Raw genomic sequence first — 25,403 nt, forward strand, 5'->3', positions numbered from 1 at the left:
TGAATGTCACTATTAAACACACAGATAGAAAGCTAGCTAGCCAGCAATTCATACAGAAGCTTTGTAAGTCTGTGGCTACGTTTGCTAACGTAACCTTTTACTATTATAGCGAGGAACGACTGTGTAGATAAATCGAGTAATTGCTCAGTACAGTATATCGTAGTGTGTGGTTGGTGTGTGTGGCGCACTTCAAAAGCTTCGATGCGGGGGCGCTATAAATGAGGTCCACCAGAGCTCCAGACTAATGGGACTTCATGGGGAGATGAGAGACCCTGTATGGTAGGCAGTCAAAAGCAAAATCTTTGGATGTGACACCAGAACTTTGTGTGCAATGATTTCTTGATTTCTCGGGTTCTATCTGTTTATCTCTCTAGGTACATATGCTACACACACACACACACACGCACACACACACACACACACACACACACACACACACACACACACACATACATACATTTATATATATAGCGCGTTGGAGGTCATGGTCGTAAGTTTGCGAGTCATTTAGCCTCCAAGTCTCGAGTCAACATTTTGAATGGATTCGACTTACGACCATTTCGACTTACGACCGTTTGGTCGGAACGGAAGTTAGAGGTGAGAAAACATGTTATGGTATAAATCCTTTATTAAATAATCATAACAATAATCAAAACAATCATTAAAAAAAGAGCATTTCTGTACAAAGACCCCTTGAAAACAACAACAACAACAACAACAGCAGCAATAGTAGTCCAAGCAGTGCAAGAGGAGTTCTCGTTCTTGAATGTGTTTGGTCCTCCGAGGTCAATGGGGGGTTGGTGGGGGTCTTATGGTCACTCTTAATGTCATGCAACTGTCTGGAACTGGATCCAAAGCAAAGTTGGATCCTCGAGGCTCCAAGGCACTTTGAAGAGAGTCATTTGGGTCCAGAGATGTGGGTTCAGTTTGTGTGCGGGTCTCGAATGACATACGTGAAAAATTGTCGGTATCTTTCTTCACACCGTCCCTAAGCTCAAATACAGAATACACCTCAAGGATCTCAGTATTGTAATCCCAGTTTTCTTTTGTAAGGGGTACGTCCCCCCCAAAAAAACGCAGCAAAAAGTGAAAATAGTAATATAGTGATACCTCGGTTTACGAACCCCTTGGCTTACGAACTTTTCTGTTTACAAACGTTCCATTTATGAAAATTTTACCTTGGCATACGAATTTTACCTTGGCTTACAAACTTTTTTCGTACGGGCTCATTCGCGAACGACACATCACTCATTGTGGCAGCTCCGTGTGTATCCCGAAAAAAAGTTTGTATGCCAAGGTAAAATTTTCATAAATTTAACGTTCGTAAACCGAAAAGTTCGTAAGCCAAGGGGTTCGTAAACCGAGGTATCACTGTATTACCAAGTAACAGTTGTCACACAGTCACAATTCATGGTGATTCATTTCATTTGTTCACAGTTCTGTTTTCCATACAACAAATTGATATTGTGAGAGTACTGCTTTAGTATGACGCAATGGTGATCTGACTTACTGCATTGTCTGAAACTCATGACAAAACGTTACCGGACACAAGGCCAGTGTTGGGGCTGCATGTGTACTCTACAAGCCAATCAAATCAGTGTGTTGTAATATTCATAAAGCATAATAGTAAAATCAATATTTTTTTCTCCCATTTTCAATCTTAACTCATTCACTGCCAGACACGTGCAAAAATCTGTCCACTCCAGTGCCAGGGTTATTGTCATTGTCACTTGAATTCCATGACCCGCAGAATATTGAGTTTTAGGACGATGTAAACATTCAATGCAGCGTTAGTCTCTTCTTTCATCAGTTAAAAAAAGAGTTAATTCCTAAATGATATGGTTCTGGAGTTATATGAGCTTGAAATGAAGGCGGCGGTCCAAAATACAATGCAATACATACATCTTTTTTCATACAGCGCTTTAACAAAAGCTGAAGCTGGAACAAAGCTCTAATATGGACAAAAAGGGGAAATGCTGCCTCGCTCGTGGCAGGGCAAAACATTGCCAGAGGTCTGGCCAGCACTTTATCAGCACCCAAGCATGAAAACAAAATCACGAAACCCGAACAAATTTGGGAATGCCGCTCTACTTCATATTTTCATTTCCCGAATAATTTTGTGAATGGCAGAGAATGAGTTAATGATTACATTTTTTTTTATTGAAAAGTCCGTCTTGAAAATGGCTCTCTTCTTTCATTACAAAAAAAGAGTTAATTCCAAAATGATATGAGTCTGGAGTTATATGAGCTTGAAATGGGGGCGGATGTACAAAATACAATGCCATTTTGATTTATATAGAGCTATAACAGCTGAAGCTGGAATAAAGCGCTAAACATGGAAAAAAGGGAAATGCTGTCCCCTTGTGGAAGGGGAAAACATTGCCCGAGGTCTGGCCAGTGCTTTATCAGCACCCAAGCACTGAAAAAAAAAAAAAAAAAAAGATTCAGTCCTTTCAGATCAATATTTTTTTACAAAGAAATGCCGCCTTTATGAAATCTGAAAATATCTGAAAAAAAAAACGTGAAGTAAGCCATCATTTGTGCTTTGTGCAATGATGGCGGTGGGATAGGTCCTTCAAAATCATGGCTTCTCTAGATCCAAAGTAGGATCTGCTCTCAACAATTTCCGTTTAAGGCTTGATGTGTGTCCATTGGTATGCAGTCAAACCGTCGAGACAAGACATTTGAGCCCCATCCGTCCATCTGTCCATCCGGCCGTCAGTCCGTGTGACCTTTGACTCTCCTCGTGTCTTTTTCCTCCACAGTTGTCACTTCCTGCTCTTATCAGCAATCCATAGGTTGCACTCACTAAAACATCTTCACCTTTTTCCATCAAGTACAAAGAAAAAACTTTGTCTCCAGAGAACGGTCTGTGACGAATATACGGTAATTCTCCCTGCTATTAAAAAAAAAGAAATAATAAAAGAAATCTCACGACTACACTTTCCTTCACATCCCCCACTTTGGGTGCTCTACTTATCAGCCATCACTAATTGGCCAGGAGCCAGATAAGAAACATTAAACACAAGGAGAGGGAGTGCAGAAATTACTAAGTTGACGGACGTCAAAAATACCACGGCCAAGGTGTGCCCAACAAGAAAAAGAGTCCATATTGGAACAAAATGGGCGGCAGACACAGGAGCTAAGTTCTACATCAGGGGTCAGGAACCTTTTTGACCAAGAGAGCCATAAAAGAGAAAAAATATATTATCATCGTGTTATATATATATATATATATATATATATATATATATATATATATATATATATATATAAAATTATTAAATTAAAATTAACCACACAAGAACCCACACTGGTGAGAAACCTTTTTCCTGCTGCTTTATATATATATATATATATATATATATATATATATATATATATATATATATATATATATATATATATATATATATATATATATATATATATATTTTGTGATACTACTTTCCATTAACACATTCGCTGTCAGACATACAAAATTGGGTCCACTCCAGTGCCAGGGCTTTTGTCATTGTCACTTGAATTCCAGGACCCACAGAATACAGTGATACCTTGTCTTATGAACTGAATTGGTTCCCAGACAGAGTGTGTAAGGCGAAAAGTGTGTATCCCAAAAATTAATTTCCCAGAGGAAAGCATCAAAATAAGAATAATCCGTTCCCAGGACCCCATAAGAAACATTAAACTGTCTTCTTTCATCAGAAAAAAAACAGTTAATTCCTAAGTTACATGGGTTTGGAGTTATATGAGCCTGAAATGAAGGTGGCTGTCCAAAATGCAATGCAATACGTACATATTGGTTAATATAGCGCTTTCACAACAGCTGAAGCAGTCATAAAGCGTTGGAAAAATAAGATGGAAAAAAAGGGAAATGCTGCCCCCTTGTGAAAGGGAAAAAAACAACAAGAAAAAAAAAAACAAAACCCGAACTAATTCGGGAACAGCGCTTTCTCTATTTTCAGTTTCCGAATAAACTCATGAATCGCAGTGAATGAGATAACGTGATTGGCTTTCCATTCCTCGTAAATGGTAAAAAAAGCAAGCCAAACAATCGGAATGAAAGTCAACTTGCCGGCTCCGTACGCAAAGTTACTGCTAGCTAGCCTGACACTGCTCATTAGCTTGGACACTTGCTTTCTGCTGTTTCTCGCAGAAGTATATTGATGCTAATGCTAATCTAGCATGGAGCTTGTCCAAGTGCCACTGACCTTGACTGTTTCATTGCAAATTAGAATCACGACAGAACTTTTTTTCTCCACAAAGGCGAATCCTTCGGTCCATTTAACCTGAAGTGTACAATACTCGACATTTTCAGCTGCAACGGCCACAGTATCATCCAATCAAAATTGCTCTTTCAGCCCACTGCAGCCTAAACAGGAAATGAGCAGCCAAAAAGCCAGACTATTTCGTTTTATCTGCGGGCCAGATGCAATCATCAAAAGAGCAAAATATGGCTCAAGAGCCACTAGTTCCCGACCCCTGGTCTACATCATGTTCACATGTTTGAACCAAAAAAAAAGATGCTAGCTCAACACGTTCCTAACCAACCTACCACCTTTTCCAAGACGATATTTGGACTCAATATGTGCACTTTCAAAACTAGAACTCTTACAAAATCTATGACAAGCACTTCCAAACAGTTCTCTATTTTGTGGAGCAGGAAATCTAAAGTTGATATCGGTGAAAAGGTTTCTCCAGCTGTCATCTGTACTTCTTTGAAGGTGTTTTGCCTCTTATCCAAGAGGCTTTGTCAGCGATCTAAAGTCTTTTACTGGTAGTTTCTGCTGATGAGGTGATACTAGAGCAAATGGGGCAATCAGGCCAGTCATAGATCTCATACTAAGGCAGGACAATAGAAGTAATCAGCCAGGACAATAGAAGTAATCAGTGTAGCCGCAGGGAGTAGTCCTCTGCCCCCCCCAACCTGAGAGCAAGGACCAATCTTAGCAGAGTCTGGCACCGCCACGTCTGGACAGTAGGGGTGTATATATAGGGCTGAAACTACCAGAAAAAGATTTTAGTTCGCTTACAAAGCCTCTTGGATAAGAAGCGAAACGTCCGACACCTTGAAAGAAGTACAGATGACGGCTGAAGAAACCTTTTCATCGATGGACCACTCCCGTACGACTGAGAGCTTACACAGACCTAAAAAGTTGATATGTGTCGATATTTGAAATGTTCTGTAACGGAACAATTCATCGCGATGACCTCCATGTTTGTTTGTTTTTTTTCACATTGTTGCTTTCACCACAAAATAAAACAACTGTGCCATTTTTCAGAAATGGGTGAGCTCACTTGAACTCCAAATTGGCCAACTTGTCCAGGAGGGTGGTGGGTGGGTCTGTCTCCTTGAGGAAATCAGCGGACGCTAAGTTGAAGCTCGAAATGCGAGAGGTATCGACCTAAAGTTTTGTCTTCCTCTCAGTTTCACCTCACGCTTCAGTGCAGCAGCGCTGCTGGTTCAATTTCACCTTATGCTTGAGGCCGTCATACAGTTCAAAATTATAATTCTCCAGTGTGGTTGAAGAACGTGAGGACAGGCCGCCGTAGGAACAGGTACAGTAGAGTAGAAGACCGGCGCATACCGCTCCGAGTAGAACCCCCAAAGAACTCATCACGATGATGGTGACCAGAATGGGGTCCAAGGTGTACAGCCACGAGTTGTCCTTCTCCGAAGATGGAGTCACCGGAGGGTCCAACGACGACGGCGATTCTGGAAACTGGTGACCTAAAAACGGGACCAGAGTGTGTCAAATGGGATTTTTTGACAACATTTGAAAGCGAGAGACTTGATTGGCTTACCTCCCCCAAGCGATTCCCTGCCCGTGTCGAGTCGAACGTCTCCAAATTGATGAGGGGTCTTGACTGCTAGAGAGAAGAACATAACATTTGTTGCCTTTACGCTGATCCGGAAAAGGTTTTTGGGTTGCACGCAAGCAAGTGAGATCCCTGACCTAAACCTAATAGAACACCTTTTGGAATTGAATGAAAAAAAGCACCCACGCACATATATATATATATATATATATATATATATATATATATATATATATATATATATATATATATATATATATATATATATATATATATATATATATATATGTCAGAATGTATTCTTTGTAATAACTTTCGTGAAAAAAACTCATATTACAGACGCCCCCAACTTACGAACGAGATACGTTCCAGATGGCCGTTCGTAAAGTGAATTTGTTCGTAAGTTGATTTAGTGCGATATTTTGTATGGAATGTATGTTTCAGGCTTACATACGTATGTTTAAGGTTTATATAAATATGTTTAAGGCTAGTATAAGTCACATGTATTGGTTTGCCTATAATCGATATACACACCCTCCCCAACTTACGAACGAGACACGTTCTGAAGGGTCGTTCGTAAAGTGAATTCGTTCGTAAGTTGATTCAGTGCTCTATTTTGTATGGAATGTATGTTTAGGACTTATATAAGCAGGTTTAAGGTTTATATAAATATGTTAAAGGCTTGTATAAGTAACATGTATTGGATTGGCTATATTCGATATACAGACGCTCCCCAACTTACGAACGAGATACGTTCCGAATGGTCGTTCGTAATGTGAATTTGTTCGTAAGTTACTTCAGTGCTATATTTTGTATAGAATGAATGTTTATGGCTTACATGAGTATGTTTAAGGTTTATACAAATATGTTGAAAGCTTGTATAAGTAACCTGTATTGGTTTGTACTGAAAAATAAACATTTAATAAAATATATGCTCTATAAAGATATGTACATGTACAATTGGAGGGAAGACCGGTGTTCGTAACTCTAACTAATGTTCTTAAGTAAGGGAGTGTCTGTATCTGTGAGCTAGATGTCACCCGAGTGTAAATATCGTCCATTAATAAAAACGTCCACTAACAAATTACAGCATTGATAATATTTTGACAGAAATGCAATGCAAATTGTAGAAAAATATGACTTTATTCATTGGGGGAAAGGTCATTATGATACATTGCTGTCAAACACACAGTCAATATGTAGCATAGTGATGTTCTAAGACTGTTCATTGTGTGTGAATCAAGATGCAAAATTGTCATCAGTTAATAAAGCTTACTTTCAAAACAACCAAAAATATCACCCATTTAAGAGCTGTGTTTTAAGTGAGGCAAGACTTTTGTGAACATGTGTGTGTGTCTTTGTATGAACAGTCTTGTGAGGACCACTAACATTTTATACCATACGCAGTGAGGACATTTTTGACAAGTGAGGACCTTTTGACCGGTCCTCACAAGTTTTCCATTCTAAAGGCTTCGATAGGGTCTATATATGCACCTGTTAAAGGTTCAGAGAGGTCCTCACAAATTCACCCAACATGATTTTTTGGTGTGTATTTTCATTTTTACTTGGATACACACACTTTTTACTTGTTGTGTGTTTTTGTTTGTGTGTGTGTGTGTGGTTAATGAGAGGAAAAAAAATCATAACACAACAAGTAAAATGATATTTTAACCAAATTCATACAGGGGTGAGGACTTTGAATGTAGCCATTCAGAAACCTCACTCCTGCTGTTATTTCAGTTTCAAGTCCACTTTTTATTGCTTTGTTTTAAAGAAGTTGAAGTGGGAAATGGGGTGACTTCAAATGTAACACTAGTTCTTCTCTAAACTTATCAGCAACGGTGGTCCTCACTCCTTATCTGGAGTTATCCGGACCTCACGAAACCATTGAAACAGGAGTGTGTGTGTGTGTGTGTGTGTGTGTGTGTGTGTGTGTGTGTGTGTGTGTGTGTGTGTGTGTGTGATGCACTCTCTGCGGTTGGCAGGCATACAGGAATGGGAGTAACCGCTTGGCAAGGCACACGTCTCGATTTGAATGGCTGCAATTGGTCAATTGCGTGATTACAAGGTTTCCAGGGTAACTGAACTTGGCAGTAAAAGGAGGGAAAAGTACATTGCGCAGTCTTAAAAAAAATCTTATCTGTCCATTAACTAATTACAAGTATTGGTGGCTTGAAGCGAAACAGCGTCCCTCCTCCTGCTGATTTAAAAAGCAAAGCATTAGCCAAAAACCACTCTGGAGCGACTTAAAGTGGCAATGTGCATTCTTCTGAGTCATGAAAAGGTTTCTTCCGCCGTCATCTGTACTTCTTTGAAGGTGTTGGACGTTTCGTTCCTCATCCCAAAAGCTTAGTCAGCGAACTAAAATTGTGCTGGTAGCTCTGGTTCTATATATATCCCTCATGTCCAGAGGTGCCAGACCTCTGCTCTGATAGGTACCATCCAAATTGAACCTCGAACCACCACGGCGATTTAGTGAAGGGTTTTGCAGCACTGTAATCTCTATATATTAGGGATATATATATAGGGCCAGAGGTACCAGCACAATTTTAGTTCGCTGACGAAGTTTTTCAGATGAAAACGTCCAACACATACAAAGAAGTACAGATGACGGCTGAAGAAACCTTTTCATCGATGGACCACTACTGTACGACTGAGAGCTTCCACAGCCATTCTGCTGAGTGGCTTGGCAAAGCTACAGCTATGATAGAAACTTATTAGCCTAAAATGTCACTCTGACTGATGTTCACAGACTGCCAGTTTGAGCATATTTTATGGAACAAAATTGCTGTCATGTAATAATTCATTCTGGGAAACACCATATCTCAGCATTCATGCACAATTTCTCAGGGAAATCATTATTTTTATTTTCCTGTTCACTCATTCACTGTAGGTGCTTTCTCTGCGATAATTTTACCATGTTCCTCATCAATTGTGTTCTGTTTAGCTGGGTTGATATCTTTTCGCATCAAGTGTACAGACGGCTTGTGCAGGTTATTTGTGGAGCCTGATTGATGGGATATTTTAACCTTGCAGTATGCACTCTGCCTTTAAACTATCAAAGTTGAAACGAGTCCAAATTGTACTGTTTTCGAACCATTTTCTTATTCTCTCTTTGTCGTCTGCCTGCCTCTTTAATGTTTAAACCACCCCCCCTCACTGCTGCGTTCTTGACCAATCACGTGGCTTTAACCGAAGACTGGGGGCGGGGAATAGAGGACAACAGGCTCGTTCGCGAACGACACATCACTCATTGTGGCGCTCCGTGTGTATCCCGAAAAACAGTTTGTATGCCAAGGTAAAATGTTGATAAATGTAACGTTCGTAAACCGAAAAGTTTGGAAGCCAAGGGGTTCATAAACCGAGGTTTCACTGTATTGTTATTATTTGACAATAAAGCTGACTTTGACTTGACTTGATTGGCAGCTAGCTAAACCGAGTCTGTGTGTGAATCCATGCTATGGGGGGGTTCCAAAAGGGTCCCTGAGGGACCAGAAACCACATCATGGCCCCCCTAACATTTATATAAGTTCCTCCGTTCCTCCGTTCCCCCCCTCCACCTCGCCATCAGGATCATAGGGTCATAAGTCAATCCCAAAGTCCTCTTTAAAAACGACGAGGGAAGTAAGCAACCAAAGTGACATCCATGAAGGGAGTAGCCATTTTGAAGACTTCCGTCATCGTTGATCGATGATCGAGTTGATTGACTTTGCGACAACTGGAGCCGATCGGCTCGTTTCAGCAGAGAGTGCGGTGTCGGTCCCGGCTGTCCAACCTCACTGTCAGCACTGGCTCCACCCCTGGGGCGGCCATACTTGTGGACCAATTAGAGTACTGGAAACACTGCGAAGAGCTGTGATAGGCCACCGACTGTTGGCTCTTCTGGGTGGCCAGGTGTCGTCTGCAGCAACAAAGAGCTCGGACCAAGATGGCCGCCACCAGGACCAGGAGGGTGGCCCCGACGGCCATTATGTAATACCAGTGGATAGGGAAGGGAGATACGGGAATACCTCCCCCTGGTGGAGAGATACAGAATAATTGTCCGAGAAGGAAAAGAAGCGGGAATGGTGCTACGTTGACTGAAATGTTCGATTGTCCATCTGGAAGAGGAGGCGTGCACCTGAGCATGCACAAGCATGCCGAGTCAAGGGGGGAAAAAAAGAACCGAGATTCAATGGCCAACCAAAATATCAAATGCATCCATGTAGAAATGCATCTTTGGTTTGGAAGACGCATTTTCACACCAAGAACATCCATTTAAAATCAGATCAATTGTAAGACTAATCAATGGAAATCGAGGAAAAAGGTTTCCTCAGCCATCATCTGTACTTCTTTGAAGGTGTCGGATGTTTCGCTCCTCATCCGAAGAGCTTCGTAAGCGAACTTAAGTTGTGCTGGTAACCCTCGGCCCTATATGCCTAATGGACAGAGGTGGCTAGAGCCAGGGATTGAACAATAGAGGTAATGAGATTGGCTAATGGGGTGAAACCAGAGCCAGGGATAGGACAGTAGAGGTATTCCGATTGGCTAATGAGGTGAAACCAGAGCCAGGGATAGAACAATCAAGGTAATCCGATTGGAGAGGTAATCAGATTGGCTCATGAGGTGAAACCAGAGCCAGAGATAGACAATAGCGGTAATCAGATTGGAGAGGTAATCAGATTGGCTAATGAGGTGAAAACAGAGCCAGGGATAGACAATAGAGGTAATCAGATTGGCATCAGGGAGTGGTCCACTGCTCACCCAACTTTAGGGCATGGACCTATCAGAGCAGATGTCTGGCAAGGCAGCCTCTGTCCATTACGGATATAGGGCCAGTGTTTCCAGCAAAACTTTAGTTCACTGACGAAGCGTTTCGGATGAGGAGCGAAATGTCCGACACCTTCAAAGAAGTACAAATGACGGCTGAAGAAACCTTTTCCTCGATGGATCACTCCCGTACGACTGAGCGTCTCCACAGACGTAATCAAGGGAAATGTTTTTACAACTGACATGGTATGAGTTGATGTGAAAGCAAGTTAAAATCATTAGTGGAATCGCACCCGCACACACCGAATAAATGAGCTTTTTCTTCTTGTTAGGGCCTTCAAGTTCATCACCATGCAAGATTTACATCAACGCCACAATTGCAACCGAGGCTTCGCTTTGGGCTCAAACTGGATCGGTTCTTGAACTGCCTTGACTTGGTTCACAGGTTTCAAAAAGTACAGTGATACCTCAGTTTACGAACTTAATTGGTTCCCAGAAAGTGTGTGTAAGGCGAAAAGTCCGTCTCCCAAACATGTATTTCCCATAAGAAACCATTAAAATGAGAATAATCTGTTCCCAGCTCCCCATAAAACAGAATTTTCGACTAAATCAGCCTTAAAGGACAACCGACACCACTTTTTTTGTTTCCTAACTGACATCAGAAAAACGTTTTATCGCATCTAAAATACCCAAAAATAGTCAAATGAAAAACACCAATAAAAATGACTTCAAGTGTCCAAAATCTGCAAAAAATTGAGCTGTGATTCAAATTGTTCTGAAGAGGAAAGCATACATGTTTGCAATCGATTTATTCCGTGCCATTTTGAGGCAACATTGGGGCGAAATGTATCACCCAAAAAGAGGCAGAAAATGGCGACCGAGCTCCTGTGAGAAATTAATCAGGCTGATAAATTCCTTATATGGAGCTTGGTCGCCCTCTTCTGGCTGTTTTTGGTGCAACATGAGGTTTTCAGACCAAACAAGCACAGCAAAATACATTGACGTGATGGAAGGACTGCTACAATGTGTCCTTTTTTTCGGTCAGGAGCGTTCCTTCAGTGACGTCACGTACGGACTCGTCACCAACTCAAAAACAAGACTTCCTGAATATTCAGCGCGAGTCTTAAAAGGTAAAATATTGCTATATGCGGTGGAATCTTTGTAAAATACGCTCCGTAGAAGTCATTTGTGACAAGTGATTTTACAAATTATGGGCGGAACTTGTCCGGAGGTGTCGGTTGTCCTTTAAAAGTCACCCTGGCTGGGTTTCTGAGCCAGGAACCAAGAGCAATGGATGACAGTCATTTTCTAACATCTGATTGCCTGAGGTGGACTTCCAGGTAACATTTGAGACACAAGGAATTAGCAAAAACTAATCCAAAATCGAACTAATTCACTAAATCTTGATGAATTGAGGTTCTTAGTATGTGTTTGGTGATTTCTACATGCACTTGTGTTCATTCTTGAAACACTTTGCTGAATAGTTTGTGCAGCTCATGTCGTCACGGAGACGTTTTGGTGCCGCCAAGCAAAAAAAATCCACAGCCTGGTGCATACCAACAAGCAGAAGCAGCAAGGCCAAACCAGGAAGTGACATCGTGCACTTACCGGTCATGTCTGGAGAGAAGGCGTTGATGGGTTCTGTCAGGCCAGTCCGAAAAACAAACGCAGAAGACGAGAGAGAGAGAGAGAGAGAGAAAGAAAAAGGGAAAAATAGAAGAACTGTTAATGTATTTAAAGGACAACCGACACCATTTTTTTGTTTCCTAACTGACATCAGAAAAACGTTTTACAGCATCTAAAATACCCAAAACACGCAGTGTGATATTTTTCATCAAATGCAAAACACCAATAAAAATGACGTAAAGTGTCCAAAAACTACTTGAAAATGACAGCGGAAATTGCGAGTTTCAGAAGGTCCCGCCCCCTTGTTCGTGACATCACGCCAGGACGTCAGTTGTTAGCTGTCTAGCTGGCTGGCTGTTGGCTATCTGGCTATCTATTAGTGATTTATTAGTTATCCATTAGCTAGCTGACTAGCTATTAGCCATCTAGCTGGCTGGCTGTAAGCTGTCTACCTGGCTAGCTTTTGGCTATCTGGCTATCTACTAGCTATTTATGAGCTATCCATTAGCTAGCTGGCTAGCTATTAGCCGTCTAGCTGGCTGGCTGTAAGCTGTCTACCTGGCTAGCTTTTGGCTAGCTGGGTATCAATTAGCTATTTATGAGTTATCCATTAGCTAGCTGGCTAGTTATTAGCTGTCTAGCTGTCTGGCTGTAAGCTGTCTAGCTGTTGGCTATCTAGCTATCTATTACCTATTTATTAGCTATCCATTAGCTAGCTAGCTAGCTATTAGCTGTATAGCTGTCGACTATCTGGCTATCTATTAGCTATTTATTATCTATCCATTAGCTAGCTGGCTAGCTATTAGCCGTCTAGCTGGCTGGCTGTAAGCTGTCTACCTGGCTAGCTTTTGGCTAGCTGGGTATCAATTAGCTATTTATGAGTTATCCATTAGCTAGCTGGCTAGTTATTAGCTGTCTAGCTGTCTGGCTGTAAGCTGTCTAGCTGTTGGCTATCTAGCTATCTATTACCTATTTATTAGCTATCCATTAGCTAGCTAGCTAGCTATTAGCTGTATAGCTGTCGACTATCGGGCTATCTATTAGCTATTTATTATCTATCCATTAGCTAGCTGGCTAGCTATTAGCCGTCTAGCTGTCTAGCTCGCTAATAGATGATGAATAGATAACGACCTAGCTATCTAGACAACTCCAAATTATTATTTTTTTCCTCGATGGCAGGTTGCTAACGGCGCACCTCCAGCTTGGTCTCTGATCTGCTTAAGACCTTCTGGAAAAGCCCCGACTCAAGCCAGATTTCTGGCCGATTACTTTGGAAACAGCCTGCCGAGTAATTCCCTTTGACAGCTCGGGGGGGGGGAGAAGAGCTGTTTACAAAATAAAAGCTGCTTGTGCGCGTGAAGGATAGAAAGAGAAGAATAGAAATCGAATGAAAGATAGATTAGCATCGCGTGGGCCCACGGGGGGGGGCGTTTATGGCCTACTTTGCTTATTCTTCGTTCTATCTGGAGGAGTTTATACACTGCCCCTCCTTCGCCGGCGTCAACTCTTTCATCTATGTACGAGGTGGGTGTTGTGGAATAAAACGTCTCGATAAAGCTGTATGTGGAGGAATGTCGGGGGTTGTTTTTCACTTGGCATGCATTCGTGATGCCTTTAAAGCGGAGGAAGATCAAATGTGGGGTGCGGGGGGGCATCTGGGGAATTTAAAATGGCGGCCTTGTATCTGAAAAGGGGGCCAAATTGTAAAATGGATGGACTCGATTTAGCTAGATTACCGAAGTATACGAAACGGATTGGAATAAACCAAAAGACTTTAATTGGAGCATGATATTTCGAAATTGAAATAAAAAAATACATGATTTGACTAACATCTGTGTAAGTTCAGTCAGTTACACACTCTGTCTGGGAACCAATTAAGTTTGTAAGCCAATGTATCACACTGTTTGTCAAAAAGATGTTTTATGGGGACCTGGGAACGGATTATTCTCATTTTAAAAGGTTTCCTATGGGAAATTAATTTTTGGGATACACACTTTTCGCCTGACACACTGTGTCTGGGAACCAATTAAGTTCGTAAGCCAATGTATCACACTGTATGTCAAGGCCGCTATCCAGATGCATCCCTGATGACGTGTGCGGGCCTGCACCACTTACATGTACACATTTATTATACATAAAATAAGGTATATTTTGTGTAGTTTTAAGGCTTAAAAAAATCGTAAATTATGTTTTATGGGGACCTGTGAACAGATTATTCTCATTTTAACGGCTTCCTATGGGAAAGTAATTTTTGGGATACACACTTTTCGCCTTACACACTCTGTTTGGGAACCAATTAAGTTCGTAAGCCAATGTGTCACACTATATGTCATATATGGCGCAAGATCATGTAGCAAGATGCGCTAATCGTAATAGCTTAGCGCCGGCGCTGGCGCAGTGGAGTTACAAAGTTGCGCCAGTGGCTGTCAAAATGCGTCAATGGCTCAAGGCCGCTACCCAGATGCATCCCTGATGATGTGTGCGGGCCTGCGCCACTTACGTGTACACATTTATTATACATAAAATACGGTATCTTTTGTGTAGTTTTAAAAAGAAATTAGAACATTATGTTTTATGGGGACCTGGGAACGGATTATTCTCATTTTAACTGTTTCCTATGGGAAATTATTTTTTGGGATACACACTTTTCACCTTACACACTCTGTGGGAACCAATTAAGTTCGTAAGCCAATGTGTCACACTGTATGTCATATATGGCGTAAGACCACGTAGCAATATGCGCTAATCGTAATAGCCTAGCGTCAGTTGCTGGCGTAGTGGAGTTCCAAAGTTGCGCCAGCGGCTGTCAAAATGCGTCAATGGCACAAGGCCGCTACCCAAATGCATCCCTGCGCCACTTACGTGCACACTCTTCCAGCGGCGTGCCGGGACTCATGCGGATGTTGTCAATCCAGACGTGACCTCTCGTACCGTGTGCGAAGAAGCCCTCCATTACGACCTAAGCGGCAGGGAAGAAGAAAGAGGAAAGAAGGGAGGCGGGAAGGAAGCACGAGGGACAAGAAGGAAGAATAGACGCGATGAAAAGTTAATAGGATGGCTTGTGATTTCAAAGCAACGACTCATACTTGCAATCATCACCCCCCCCCCTCCCTCGCTTAGCGGAGCTTTTATTATTTTATGAGAACATCAGTGACATGGATGCCAAAAAAAACTCAACTATGGTTAACTCATTGACTGCCAGACGATGTGCAAAAATGTGTCTACTCCAGTGCCAGGGTTTTTGTCATTGTTACTTGATAATAAGAATAACCCGGATGTAACTCAAATAGATAGAAAGCTAGATAGATAGCTAATAGATAACTAATAGGTAACCAATAGATAGCTAGATAGATAGCTAATAGATAGCTAGATAGATAGCTAATAGATAGCTAGATAGAAAGATAGCTAAGAGATAGCTAATAGATAGCCATTAGGTAGCTAGATAGATAGCTAACTAATAGATAGCCAATACCTAGCGAATAGACCTATATAAAATACCGAATAATATTAATAATAATACATTTCATTTCTAAACACCTTTCAAAACTCTTAAGGTCACTTTACAGTCCCAGGATAAGTTTTTCTGTGGGTAAGTAGTGGCAGGCACACGCGCCAGCGTTCACTCAACCCGGAAGTAACTCAAATAGATAGAAAGCTTGATAGCTAGCTAATAGCTAGTTAATAGATAGATAGCCAAATAGCTAGTCCAATAGATAGCGAGCTTGATAGATAGCCAATAGATAGATAGCTAGCTAGATAACCAGCAAGTTAGTCAATTGACAGTAAATAGATAGCTAGCTAGATAGCCAGCCGTGTAGATAGCTAATAGCTAGCTAGCTAGTATATATATATATACATCTTCTTCTTATGACAGAGCCAGGGAATTAATTGATCGCTACCTGATAGTCTTTTGGTGAGCGAGGCAGTATGGTGCGACCCTCCTTCCAGATTGGCCCTTGGTCGTCTTTCAGTGTCCACAGGAGGGTCTCCTCGTTGTGGACGTCTCGCAGCAGGACCCTCAGGTGCCCTTGGGCCTCTCCCCACATTTGGTAGGAAAACAGAAGGCACACGGGCCCGCTGTCGGCTCGAACCACTGGACTGACGAGTCGGGCTCGCTGCTGCTCCGTTTTTGGGTTGGCTTCCATGTACAGATGACTGTTGAGCTCTGGGGAAGTTGCCACACCGTCAGTGAGTGATCAGTTGCCCTTTTTACCATAAATACAGCAATATGTGTGTGTGTGTGTAGGTTTGTATGACTAGTCTTGTGAGGACCACTAACATGTTACTATACCATACGTAGTGAGGACCTTTTGGCTAGCAAATTAGAATACTAATACAGTGAGACCTCAACTTACGAACTTAATTGGTTCCCAGACAGAGTGTGCAAGGCGAAAAGTGTGTATCTAAAAAAAAAAATTCCCATAGGAAACCATTAAAATGGGAATAATCCGTTCCCGGGTTTCCATAAAATATACTTTTCAACTAACTAAGCCTTAAAACTACACACAACATACCTTATTCTATGTATAATAAATGTACTATTGTATTGTAATGAAAGAAATACACTGCATTGTATCATAAAGTGACTTTCTTTGCATTTGTGATGGTCATTGATGGCTTGATGGAATGGCGTTGGAGGTCGAAGGAATTGCTGTTTGGAAAGAGAGGCACATTACATGAGGTACTTAAAGAAATAAACTGTGGTGTAAAATAAAGTTTTATTTAGCTTTTTGATGTGGTGTTTGTAAGTTGAGGTCTCACTGTACTAATACTAATACTAATACTACGACTATTACTACTACTACTAATAATCATAATCATACTCATAATTCATTACATTTCTAAGCGCCTTTCAAAACTCTAAGCTAAAGAATATCATAAAATATAATAAAATAATGTTTGCCATTGTGTTTCTTTCACCAGTTTGAGAAACAACATATCGAGTAGACAACAGCGGTGAAAGAAACGATCCTGTCCTGAAGTGGGTATTTCAGACCTTTGACACCAGCAAGGAATTCAAAGGCCGCGTGGTGCCTTCAGACAGCTGGAAACGATTCCTTTGCGCATGAAAGCCGCCACTTGGACTAAACCAAAGAGAACCTTTTGCTGTTGAAAGACGTCACTTTGAAGCCCTTTTGTCAAAGACAGCGTGGCGCTCTCCAAAGGTCACAATGGAGCTCAAGTGTCCTCGCTTTGCTTTGACAACAGATGAACACGATCCAGGTACGATCCGCCAGTTGACAGAAAGAGATTTAATTCCCAGCAGATGGGGGGGAATATAAACAACACTTTCACAAAATAATGCGTTTTAAAATGAGATTTGGTCAACCATGCATTTAATTGGATAAAGAAAAGCAAAAGGCTTATGACTTTAAAGAAGAAAAGCAATGTATATTCATTGAGACCAGTCTTCTAAAGCATTCATCCATCAATGAATGGCGTATTTTCAAACTTTTTCCCTTTACAAGGCGCACCAGAATATAAGGCGCACCTCAAATGAATGGTGTATTTTCAAACTTTTTCCATATATAAGGAGTCCCCAGCGAATGGTGTATTTTCAAAGTTTTTCCATATATAAGGTGCACCAGAATATAGGGCGCACCCCCCAATGAATGGTGTATTTTCAAACCTTTTCCATATATAAGGTGTACTGGAGTATAAGGCGCACCCCCAATGAATGGTGTATTTTCAAAGTTTTTCCATATATAAGGTGCACCAGAGTATAAGGCGCACCTCAAATAAATGGTGTATTTTCAAACCTTTGCCATATATAAGGCACACCGGAATATAAGGCGCACCCCCCAATGAATGGTGTATTTTCAAACTTTTTCCATATATAAGGAGCCCCTAGCGAATGGTGTATTTTCAAACTTTTTCCCTTTACAAGGCGCACCAGAATATAAGGCGCACCCCCAATAAATGGTGTATTTTCAAACCTTTTCCATATATAAGGCACACCGGAATATAAGGCGCACCCCCCAATAAATGGTGTACTTTGTAACTTTTTTCCATATATAAGGCGCAGCAGAATATAAGGCGCACCCCCAGCGAATGGTATATTTTCAAACATTTTTCATATATAAGGTGTACTGGAGTATAAGGCGCACCCCCAATGAATGGTGTATTTTCAAACCTTTTTCATATATAAGGCACACCGTAATATAAGGCGCACCCCCAATGAATGGTGTATTTTCAAAGTTTTTCCATATATAAGGTGCACCAGAGTATAAGGCGCACCTCAAATAAATGGTGTATTTTCAAACCTTTTCCATATATAAGGCACACCGGAATATAAGGCGCACCCCCCAATGAATGGTGTATTTTCTAACTTTTTCCATATATAAGGCGCAGCAGAATATAAGGCGCACCCCCAGCGAATGGTATATTTTCAAACATTTTCCATATATAAGGTGCACCAGAGTATAAGGCGCACCTCAAATGAATGGTGTATTTTCAAACCTTTTCCATATATAAGGTGCACCGGAATATAAGGCGCACCCCCAATGAATGGTTTATTTTCAATTTTTTTCTATATATAAGGTGCCCCCAATGAATGGTGTATTTTCAAAGTTTTTCCATATATAAGGTGCACCAGAATATAAGGCGCACCCTACAATGAATTGTGTATTTTCAAAGTTTTTCCATATATAAGGCGCACCTCCAATGAATGGTGTATTTTCTGAACTTTTTCCTTATATAAGGCTCACCAGAGTATAAGGCGCACCTCCAATACATGGTGTATTTTCAAACTTTTTCTATATATAAGGTGCCCCCAATGAATGGTGAATTTTCAAATATTTTCCATGTATAAGGCGCACCGGAATATAAGGTGCACCCCCAATAAATGGTGTATTTTCAAACTTTTTGCATATATAAAGCGCACCGGAGGATATGCGCACCCCCAACTAATGATGTATTTAAAAACGTCTTCCATATACAGTATAAGGCGCACCTCCAATGAATGCTGTATTTTAAACCCTTTTCCATATATAAGGTGCACCGCAATATAAGGCGCACCCCCAACGAATAATGTATTTTCAAACTTTTTCTATCTACAGTCGTTGCCAGACCTGTTATGGCTCAATATGACTTCACATATAAGGCTCTTTGGAAGAAAATCAAGGCTTTTGGGTGCGCCTTATACACCGTAAAATACGTTCCTATTGTATATTTGATACTGATTCCTCTATGGACCTTTGTGTCCAACAAAAAATGTCCAAGATGTCTTTCACAGCTGTGCAGGTTAAGTTGCTAACTGATGAGGACACTCACCGTGGCTGTGCAAAGACCACAGGAGGGGGACGCCGGGGTCATGCATCCACCCACACAGACCGTGTTCAAAATCACAAGCGCCGTCTTCTGTGGGAGAGGTGGCCACTGTGGAGGAGAGAGGAGGAAAAACTGTGAGAGCGAGCGAGCAAGCGGTCAGCCTCCATTTTTTTAATAATAATAATAATAATAATAATAATAATAATAATACATTTCATTTCTAAGCGTCTTTCAAAACTCTCAAGGTCACTTTACACTCACAGGATAGGTCTTTCTGTGGGTGAGCAGCGGCAGCCACACACGCCAGCGTTCGCTCAACCCAGAAGTAACTCAAATAGATAGAAAGCTAGCTAGCTAATAGATAACTAGCAGATAACCAATAGATAACTAGTAGATAACCAATAGATAGCTAATAGCTAGCGAGATATAGCTAGATAGATAGATAGATAGATAGATAGATAGATAGATAGATAGATAGATAGATAGATAGATAGATAGATAGATAGATAGATAGATAGATAATTTCTAATTTCTGTAATACCGTACAATAGCTATCTGGCTGGGTGGCTATCTCGCTGGCTAGCTATTAGCTATTTATTATAGCTATTTATTTATTTTTATTCCCCGTTGAACGGGGTTACCTAGCTGGCTAGCTATCTATCCAGCCAGCCAGCCAGCTAAATAGCCACATAGCTCGCTAGCTAATAGATAGCCAGTTAACAATCCAGCCAGACAGGCAAATAGCCACATAGCTTGCCAGCTCATAGCTAGCTAATAGATAGCCAGCTAACAATCCAGCCAGCCAGCTAAATAGCCACATAGCTCGCTAGCTAACAGATAGCTTATAGATAGCCAGCTATCTATCCACCCAGCCAGCTAAATATCCACAGAGCTCGCTAGCTAATAGATGGCTGATAGATGATAGATAGCTAGCTATCTATCTATCCATCAGCCAGCCAAATAGCCACATAATTAGCCATCTAATAGATAGCTAATAGCTAGCCAGCTATCAATCCAGCCAGCCGTTACCTGTAGTGGATGCAATGATAGTGGTGGTCTGTGCGGGAAACGTGGGCGTGGCCGTGTCTGCTGGCGTGGTGATTTCTGCTGGAACAAAATAATAATCAGGTTCAACTTTACTCATCAAACATTTTAACTCATTGACTGCCAGACGATGTGCAAACAAATGTGTCCACTCCAGTGCCAGGGTGTTTGTCATTTTCACTCAAAATTGCAGGATCCATAGAATATTGACTTTTAAGGATTACATAAATATTCAATGCAGCGTTAGAAACCTTAGACTCTCTTCTTTCATTAGAAAAAAAGGTTAATTTCTAAATGATCTAGAGTTATATGAGCTTGAAATGAGGGTGGCTGTACAAAATATAATACATGTTAGTTTATATAGCGCTTGAATAACATCTTAAGCTGGAAACAAAGCGCTAACATGGAAAAAAGGGAAATGCTGTTGTGAAATCTTTCTTGACGTACACTATGATGTTTGAGTACAAGACAAACACTATTATTACATGAAGCAGTTTGAGATGAAAAAGGAGAGGATGAAAGCCTCCTTTACACCAGTGGATCAGAGAAGCCAAGACGAAACTTAAATCCAAGTGAGACAATGAGCGTATTACAGTCGGTCGGCTATGTGTCGGATTATTTCTGGGTTGAGAGCAAGATACTTCTTGGGGTCTGTGTTGGTTGCCTAGCAACTGCCCCTGTGTGGCACGAATAACAAATGAACATTTTTTTTGGATGAGTTTCATTGCGATGTACAGTGATACCTCAGTTTACGAATGTTTTAACTCAAGAACTTGTCGCCTTTACGAACATTAAATTCGCGAGAATATAGTCTCGGATGACGAACTAGTTTTCGGCGGACGAACCACACGGAGCGCCACGGTGGCTGGCGGACTAGTTTTTGTCACATCATTTCTTTGAGTGCAGACGTGGTTTGTTATCGAGTGGAGTACTTTTGCTATTATGGGACCCAGTCGAGCAGAAGAAGGAGATCATCGAATACCACGAACGAGGTGTGCGTTTGTGTGACTTAGCGTCCCAGTATGCTAAGTCGACCATTGCTACGTGTGGATAAGGGTGTTTCTGTGTTGTCTAAGCAACGGCCTCAGGCAAGAGAAGAGGTTGAAAAACTTCTGTTGATTTGGATTAACGAAAAGCAGCTAGTAGGGGACAGTGTGAGTGAGGGTATTATCGCCGACAAAGCACAGCAACTTCACTCGGATATCATCAAGAGGCAACCTGGTAATTCCTCATCCATTCACAACTACCATTACAAAGGTAAATAAAACGACTTTATTATACAGTACAGTTTATTTCTTTAATTACAATAGAATGGCACATTTATTATACATAAAATAAGGTATATTCCGTGTAGTTGTCAGGCTTATTTAGTAGAAAATTATATTTTATGGGGACCTGGAAATGGATTATTTTCATTTTAATGGTTTCTTATGGGAAATAAATGTTTGGAAGATGAACTTTCCACCTTACACACACGTTCTGGGAACCAATTAAATTCGTAAGATGAGGTATCACTGTATATAATTAAAAATAATACAATTATATATAATTAACAATAATTAATGTGGCAAGAAAGCACTTGAATGCTTTTTAAAATGAATTTATCGGTGTTCATATGAACGCGCTTGGCCCAAAATGGGTTAATTAATTATGAATGAATATTTACAATATAAAATGAACATGGTGGATTGTTTAAAACAAACCAGAACGATCCCCACTGATGACGTTTCACTTTCGGAACGACTTGTGACATCCTTGAACAACCATGAAAGTCATTGAGGGGAACAAATTCAGCGTGACACACAACGGGTGCGACTTATAAGGAACTTCCTGTGAAAGAGACCGTGACCAATCCTTGACGGCGGAGATGGCTGACATGAAAGCGCATTCGCAGCTGGCGAAAGGCTTCCGACGTTAATGCCGAATTTATATTCAATCCTTTTTGTCGCTCATTAGCCGCTAAATGAAACGCTTATCCATCGGCCTGCTGAGATGTTACAGCAGATTACTTTCAAAATCCAAAGTGTCCCTTTAGCGTTTAGCATTTTAACATGGTTAGCATGTTTTGCTGAGAATACTGATGGAGATTTGGGGCACTATGTACTTGGCTATCTGTTAGCTATCTATCCAGCTGGCTAGCTACTATTGTACTAGTTTGGCTATCTATTAGCTATCTACTAGCTGGTTAGCTACCATTCTATCTATTTGAGTTACTTCCGGGTTGCGTGAACGCTGGCGCGTGTGGCTGCCGCTGCTGACCCACATAAAAACTGATCCAGTGACTCTAAAGTGACCTTGAGAGTTTTGAAAGGCACTTACAAATGAAATGGATTATTATTATTATATTATTATTTTACTACAGTGAGTTACTACGCATCAGCTCACGAATTTCTTTAATTACAATCCAATAGCGCATTTATTATACATAAAATAAGGTATATTTTGCGTAGTTTTAAAGCTTATTTCGTAGAAAATTATGTTTTATGGGGACCTGGGAACGGATTATTCTCATTTTAATGGTTTCTTATTGGAAATAAATGTTCGGAAGACACACTTTTCACCTCACACACACTTTCTGGGAACCAATTATATTTGTGAGCTCAGGTAACACTGTATTTGTAAGAAAAAGTGTACTGATTCGGTTTTGGGGTAAAACCTTAGAATGAACCAAATGCGCTGATTGCAAACTGCTTGTTGGCGAATAAACAATCGTCAAAATACACACAAGAGGCTCTTGTCCATTAAAATTCTCCCAAGCTCCTCAGCGCTTTCCAAAGGTCACGGTGTAAATGTGTTGACCTTTCCCGGGGTGACAGAAGTGTCGTGGGCAATGGGAAGAAGACCCAATTGGGTCTTTGTGCGCATAGAAAGGTTGACATGCCTGATTTACCGAGGTCACCCTGAACGGCTTTTATTGATGGCAACAAGGAATATGTCACGTACTAGACACATGTCGTTCAACTTGTGTCTTGTTTCGTTTCATCATCAAATGGTGAGTAGTTTTACTTTATTTTATAATAATAATAATAATAATAATAATAATAATAGTAATAATAATAATAATACATTCCATTTATAAGCGGCTTTCAAAACTCTCGAGGTCACTATACAGTCACTGTTAGATGTTCTTCTGCGGGTGAGCAGCGGCAGCCACACGCGCCAGCGTTCACTCAACCCGGAAGTAACTCAAATAGATAGAAAGCTAGTCAATACATAGCTAATAGATAGCTAGCCAGATAGCCAGACAGCTAATGGATAGCTAGCTAGATAGCAAGTGGGATAGCCACCCAGCTAGCCAGATAGCTAATAAATAACAAATAGCTAGCTAGGTAGCATTGTAGCAAGGGGGGGTGGGACCAAGGAGATCCCAATGGCGCCGCCGCCACCTATTTGAACGTTATTGTGTCGATCACAATTTTATATTTGAGTTACTTCCAGGTTGAGTGAACGCTAGCTTGTCTGGCTGCCGCCGCTGCTCGCCTGCAGAAAAAAAAAATCTTATTTGCTATTTTGTTTTTTTTGTTGTTTATTAGACTTCAAGATGGCGCCTTCACAGCAGCCCCTGTATTTTGTTTTTCTACTTCTTCCTTTCCTTTCCTCTTCTTTTCACCACTTATCTGCTGTGAAATGTAAAGCGTTCACTAAACCCCAAAGTAACTCAAATAGATAGAAAGCTAGCTCTCTAGCTAATAGATACAGTTGCTAATAGATAGCTACCTAGCCAGCCATATAGCAAATATATAGCTAGGTAGCTATCGTGATAGCAAGCAAGCTAGACTGCAGCTTGCTACAGATAGACTGTGCTAGCTCTGGCCATTATGCTCATGTCACTCACGGCTTGTGATCCGAGCAGTTTTCGCAAACTATGATTGGCGAGTGACTAGCCAATCATACGTGTAGGCTTTCATGATGAATGCGCACGTCTGCTACAAGCTAAAATTTGGAAGCAAAACACAATAGTGTAGCAAAAAGTGATTGTAAATCTGCTTTAATTCCAAGCCGCGACAATACCGCATATGCATCGGCGCTGTCAATCGACCTTTACACGGAAAAATAACCACCGTCTTTCCGATCTGACCTGATCTGATGATGATACTAGGGCAGCGTGTTCTACCGGAGACAAATTCCTTGTGTGTTCTACATACTTGGCCAATAAAGATGATTCGGATTCTTTTATTATTATTTTTTTTCATTTTTCTCCATCCCGAATGTTGTATATTGTGATGCTACGGGAACAGATATTTCATTTGCAGATGCGCACGTGTGAACAATGGAATCATCCTCTCAGAGAAAAATAGTCCTCATGTATTTTGCATATTTGGAGAGTGTACATTTGCAAAAGCAGTGATGTGTGTGTGTGTGTGTGTGTGTGTGTGTGTGTTTGTGCGGAGATATGCAGAGGATGAGGGAAAAGATGAAAAACATAATGAACCCACGCACAAGGCCTCGAGGGGGAGGGAAGTGCAACCATATGTTTGGGATGGTGAAAAGGATCTTATTCTACTCGACTTTCGCAGCTTCTACTTCCAACTGAACGGAAAGGATCAAAACATGAAACTCCCCAATGGGCGTGCATACAGACATTCCTCAGCTTACCAAGTTAATTGGTTCCCAGGAAGAGTGCGTAAGGCGAAAAGTGTGTATCCCAAACATTAATTTCCCATAGGAAACCATCAAAATGAGAATAATCCGTTCCCAGGTCCCCATAAAACATCATTTTCTACAAAATACGCCTTAAAACTACGCAAAATATACCTCATTTTTTGTATAATAAATATGCCATTGGATTGGAATGAAAGCAATAAACTGTACTGTATAATATATGGATAATATATGTATAATATTGCTTTATTTACCTTTGCGATTTGTCGTTGATGTAGTTCCCTCTTGATAAT

At 40.9% G+C, this 25,403-nt stretch overlaps 1 protein-coding gene and 1 long non-coding RNA gene across 2 annotated transcripts in view; both read right to left on the bottom strand.

Moving 5' to 3' along the window:
* Positions 1 to 610: 610 nt before the first annotated feature.
* Positions 611 to 3,242, bottom strand: LOC148902693 (uncharacterized). Its single transcript, XR_016114650.1, has 2 exons — positions 1,179 to 3,242; positions 611 to 1,126 (listed from the first exon to the last, which is right to left on the bottom strand). It is a non-coding gene; the product is annotated as an uncharacterized LOC148902693 (long non-coding RNA).
* A 181-nt stretch (positions 3,243 to 3,423) lies between these two features.
* Positions 3,424 to 25,403, bottom strand: part of nrp2a (neuropilin 2a) — an 87,134-nt gene continuing 65,154 nt past the window's right edge. Inside the window, exons 16-22 of the mRNA XM_088987237.1 lie at positions 20,494 to 20,571; positions 19,468 to 19,572; positions 16,095 to 16,360; positions 15,058 to 15,154; positions 12,178 to 12,210; positions 5,806 to 5,871; positions 3,424 to 5,731 (exon numbers count right to left, since the gene is read on the bottom strand). Of these exons, the coding sequence (XP_088843363.1) occupies positions 5,436 to 5,731; positions 5,806 to 5,871; positions 12,178 to 12,210; positions 15,058 to 15,154; positions 16,095 to 16,360; positions 19,468 to 19,572; positions 20,494 to 20,571 (941 nt within the window). The 3' untranslated portion in view covers positions 3,424 to 5,435. The remainder of the gene's footprint in view (positions 5,732 to 5,805; positions 5,872 to 12,177; positions 12,211 to 15,057; positions 15,155 to 16,094; positions 16,361 to 19,467; positions 19,573 to 20,493; positions 20,572 to 25,403) is intronic.

This window comes from Hippocampus bargibanti, linkage group LG01, assembly GCF_051943395.1.
Source record: "Hippocampus bargibanti isolate YZ-2025 linkage group LG01, ASM5194339v1, whole genome shotgun sequence".
NCBI classification, from domain to species: domain Eukaryota; kingdom Metazoa; phylum Chordata; class Actinopteri; order Syngnathiformes; family Syngnathidae; genus Hippocampus; species Hippocampus bargibanti.